The sequence below is a fragment of the Colobus angolensis genome, unplaced genomic scaffold, assembly GCF_000951035.1.
Source record: "Colobus angolensis palliatus isolate OR3802 unplaced genomic scaffold, Cang.pa_1.0 Scaffold467, whole genome shotgun sequence".
NCBI classification, from domain to species: domain Eukaryota; kingdom Metazoa; phylum Chordata; class Mammalia; order Primates; family Cercopithecidae; genus Colobus; species Colobus angolensis.
The window spans coordinates 26,906-31,508 of record NW_012118121.1 but is presented as its reverse complement, the minus strand read 5'-3'; the positions used below and the strand labels follow the sequence as shown (position 1 = coordinate 31,508).

The following is a 4,603-nucleotide window of genomic DNA, read 5'->3' as shown; positions in this document are numbered from 1 at the left end:
CTGAAGGAGCCTGGCAGGATATGGGTTGTCCTGTGCTCAAGCAGATGTACCCTCTGTGAACGGGGGAATGGGGACGGCCGACACAGGGCCACTGCGTGCGACAGCGCCGGGCCAGGGCTGAGGAACAAGCAGAGCCGGCGCCCAGGTGACGAGAGCTCTGGCGATGGGCCCGCAGGCCCCAGCAGTTCCCTCACAGAGGCCACGTGGTGCAACACCTGCCACCAGCAGCGGTGCTTCCGGGGGTCCTGGGGCAGCTGGGGCCGACAGGGCGTCGCCCTTTGCCCTCTGACCCCTGCCTTTTGCGCCCCCGCTGGCGCACCCTGGTTCTGTGAGGAACCTCGCGGAGGCGTCGCAGGCGCGCAGCCAGTCAGTTTGTGCTTCGTCGCCAGAGGAGGCGGTGGCTGAGGCGAGCCGAGTCCACTGCTCACCCTGTTGTACGGTAGGAGGCACGGCTAGCTCTAAATGGGCAATTTGCTTAGTAAATTTAGACCCGGGTGTCGCCGCCGGCCTGTACCAGGGCCAGGGCGTGGCGCCCCCGCTCCCCTGGCTCGGGACGCCTCCCAGCCTGGCCGGGTTCATCCCGCAGCCACCCCGCGCCCTTTCCGTGGCTTGTTCCGCCGGAATGCCCGTCGCAGGCCTTCGCCAGGCGGCATCTTCGTCGCCCCTAAGAGGCTGTGTCCTCTCCCGCGGGCTGCGGCCGCCCCTCTGGGGGTCCTGCCGGCTGTGGACTGGGGGCTGGCCACGAGGAAGACACCCGTGCTGCCTACTCGGAACCCCCCGAGGTTTGGACACCCCAGCTCCGTGAGGATCCCTCCTCCCAGCCGCACATTCACCCTCCTGCTGCCTTCACCACGCGAGCCGGCGGTCACGGCCAGGAAGCCCATCCCAGCCACTCTCCCGGAAGAGACCGAGGTGCGGGCCCGAGAAGGGCCCAGAAGAGCGAAGAAGGATGAGGATCCGGTGCAGATCAAAGGGGAGGATGACGAGAAAAGGGCCCCCCTTAGCAGCGGAGAAGCACCGTCCACATCCAGGTCCCAGGACACCCAGGAAGACTTCGCCTCCTTTATATGCAGCCCTGGGCCTCTGGAGGGAAATGTCCACCACAAGTTCTCAGAAAACAGCGTGAGTGAGAAGGCCCAGGCGTCTCCAGCGAGCTCCTGCTTGGAAGGCCCTGCCACGCCCAGCACACACCGCGAGGCCGGATGTGCCCGGCATTTTGGAAAGCCTGATCCGGATGCAGCAGCGCCCCCCGAGCCAGGCGCGGGCTGCTCCCTGCTGCCGCCCAGGTTGGCCGGGGAAGTGCCGAGTGAAGAGCCAGCGCCCAGCTCTCTAGGCTCGCCGACTCCGCTGATGTCCGGAACGAGGATGCCTGATGGGAAGCCTTTCGATATTCCTCCAAGGAGCGCTGCTCTTCCCAGAGCTGCCCGCAACAGGCCCTGCAAAAGGAAAATGTCGATTCCACTGCTGCTGCCGCTGCCCTCTTCACTGCCATTGCAGTGGGATCGAGGTGAGCTTCCCCCACCTGCTAAGCTCCCCTGCCTGTCTGTTGAGGGAGCCCTACACACCTTGGAGAAGAGCCCTGAGTATAAAAGGAATAGCAGAATCTTGGAGGATGAAACAGAGACCATGACAAACAGCAGCATCACCCAACCTGCCCCTTCCTTCTCCCTACCTGTGGAGACTACAGACTCCCTGCCTCTTGCCACTTACACTGACACTTCGCGGGTCCCAGCTCCTTTGCCCATCCCTGACTTGGCTGACCTGGCTACTGGACCCCTCATTCTGCCTGTCCCTCCACTTTCCACCACACCAAAAATGGATGAGAAAATAGCATTCACAATCCCTAACTCTCCTCTGGCTCTTCCTGCTGACCTTGTTCCCCTTTTGAGAGATCAATCTAATGAGAAAGGAGGCTCTTGTCATTCAGTCATAGGAGCAGCGCCTCCCACTTCTGACCCCCCAACACCTGCTAGCCTCACACCCTTCTTCAAGCCTCCCGTCAGAAGGGAGTCCCCAATATCTATGCATGTGGATTCCCCTCCTCCTCTTTCCTTCCTGACTCTTCCTCCAGTCCCTTCCACCAGGACCTCAGTTATCACCAGCAAGCCTATGAATTCCACATCAGTCATTTCCACTATCACAACAAATACATCTGGCCACCTAACCTCACAGACTGCGGTAGACCCTGAAGTAGTTAACATGGATACTACTGCCCCTTCTCAGGCTGTTATTTTCACATCTTACCTGAGCTCCAGGGTGAGCTCGCTCCCAAATTCCCAAATACGTTGCAGTGCAGAGCAGAGGCGCACAGGAAAGACATCAGTCTACGCATCCCCGCTTCCATTTATATTCCACAATACTACCCCAAATTTTAACCAATTCTTTGGAAAAGAAGCCACCCCTCAGCCCAAATCTGGGGCTCCTGATGGGCAGCAGCAGAAAGCTTCTCTCCCCAGTGCCTGTGTTTTTCTGAGCCTTCCCATCATTGCTTCTCCAGTCACCTCCACTTTAGTGAACAGTGCCTCTACAGCATCATCATCCAAGCCTCCCATCGAAACCAATGCTATGAATACCACTCCTCCCTCCAAGGGTGTCATCTTGCAGTCTGCCTCTGTCTCCAAGAAGAAGTACCTCCCATTTTACCTGGGGCTTCCTGGTTCTGGGAACACACGACCCAGTGGCAACATTGCCTCAGTCCAAGCTTCCACCAGTTTGCCTGCACAGTCAGTCAGGGAAACAACTACAACTTCCAACTATGCTTTAAATCCAGGAGCCACCCCTCAGCCCAAATTTGGGGCCCCTGATATGCTACAGCAGAAAACCTCTCTCCCCAGTGCCCATGATTTTCTGAGCCTTCCTATCATGGTTCCTCCAGACACCTCCACTTTGGTGAGCAATGCCTCTGCAGCATCATTAGCCAAGCCTGCCATTGACACCAGTGCTATGAATACCACCCCTCCTTCCAAAACTGTCATCTTGCAGTCTACCTTTGTCTCCAGTAAGGAGTACATCCGATTTTATGTGGGGCTTCCTGGTTCTGGGAACATACTACACAGTGACAGCATTGCTTCAGCCCAAGTCTCCACCAGTTTTCCTGCACAGGCAGGCAGGAAACCAGTCACAACTTCCAGCCATCCTTTAAATACAGAATCCATCTCTCATTCCACACTTGGGGCCACTGATGGGCAGCAGAAGTCTGACAGTTCTTTTATTCTGGGGAATCCAGCAACCCCCGCACCAGCTATAGGCTTACCATCTCCCTCAGCCCAGCCACTGAGTGGCAGCGTAATTCCACCAGGTTTTGCAGAGTTAACATCACCATATTCTGCATTGGGCACACCTATTAATGCCGAGCCAGCCAAGAGTGGCAACACAAGTGCTTTCCCCAATGGCACAGCAAAGACTTCTGGATTTAGAGTTGCCACTGGGATGCCTGGCACTGGAGACAGCACCTCACTGGTTGGAAATACTATTCTAGGCCCACAAGTGATGATGGGACCTGGAACCTCTATGGATGGTGGGAGCATTGGATTCACCATGTCTGCCCCAGGCCCCAGTTCCACATCAGGAGAACTCAGCACTGGACAAGAACAGAGTGGAACACCCAGCACCACTTCTGTTTTCCCATTTGGTCGTGTAGCCTGGGACCCAACTGGCCACAGCATGGCTGCTGTCCCACAAGGGGCTAACAACATTCCTGTATTTGGATATACTTCTGCTGCCACCTACATTCCTGGTTTGGACCCACCTACCCAGAATTCAGGCAGCAGTGTGGGAGGGGATGGCACCAAGCCCATGGTTGGAGGCCCTTATGTTCCTGCTTTTCAACAGTGCATCCTGCAGCACACATGGACAGAGAAAAAATTCTACACTTCAAGCACCCACCACTATGAACAAGAAATATACGTTAGGAGACATGTCTGTTTCCAACTTCCATAAAAGCACCTGTGGTTCACCTGACCACACCACATCAGTTGTGGTTGTAAACACCAGCATTATCCCTTTGTATGGTCATGCTTCCAGTTTCACCTTCATGCCAAGCGCCTGCCACGTACCTCTCCAGAACTCAGGTTGTGCACCAGGAGGCGACAACAACATCCCTGGTGGTTGGAGGCCCTTGTGCTCCCTTTCTCCATCAGTAAACATGGGGCCCACCTGGACAAAACACAGGTGGTACATCTGCAGTGAATGCCAACATATCTTTAATTGGAGGTCCTTGTGTATCCACCTACCAACAAAATACCTAGGGCCCATCTGGACAAAACACACAGATATACATCTTCCAGGAGTGCCAACATTCATTTGATGGGAGGCCCTCATGTGCCCATGTATCAGCAAATCACCTGGGGCCCACCTGGACAAAGCACAAACCACGTGATGAGGGACAGCAACCCGATGGCTGTGACTGGTTGTGCTTTTGGTCTCCCATTCACTCAAAGCACCTGAGGCCCACCTGGCTAAATGCAGGTGGTGCAATAGGAGATAACCCCAGACATTCATAGGGAGAAACCTTTAGTCTCCCTTTCAGTAAAATACTATGGACCTGCCCAAGGTGCTCCTTTTGACTTTAGAGGAACCAGCATTGTTTTTTGTTTGTTTGTTT

General features: G+C 55.6%; 1 protein-coding gene across 1 annotated transcript; it reads left to right on the top strand.

Annotated features, from left to right (window-relative positions):
- Window positions 1-304: 304 nt before the first annotated feature.
- On the top strand, window positions 305-3,939 carry NPAP1 (nuclear pore associated protein 1). The gene has a single exon (XM_011958306.1). It carries the CDS (start codon window positions 463-465, stop codon window positions 3,937-3,939), a length of 3,477 nt encoding a protein of 1,158 aa, XP_011813696.1. The 5' UTR covers window positions 305-462.
- Window positions 3,940-4,603: the final 664 nt, after the last annotated feature.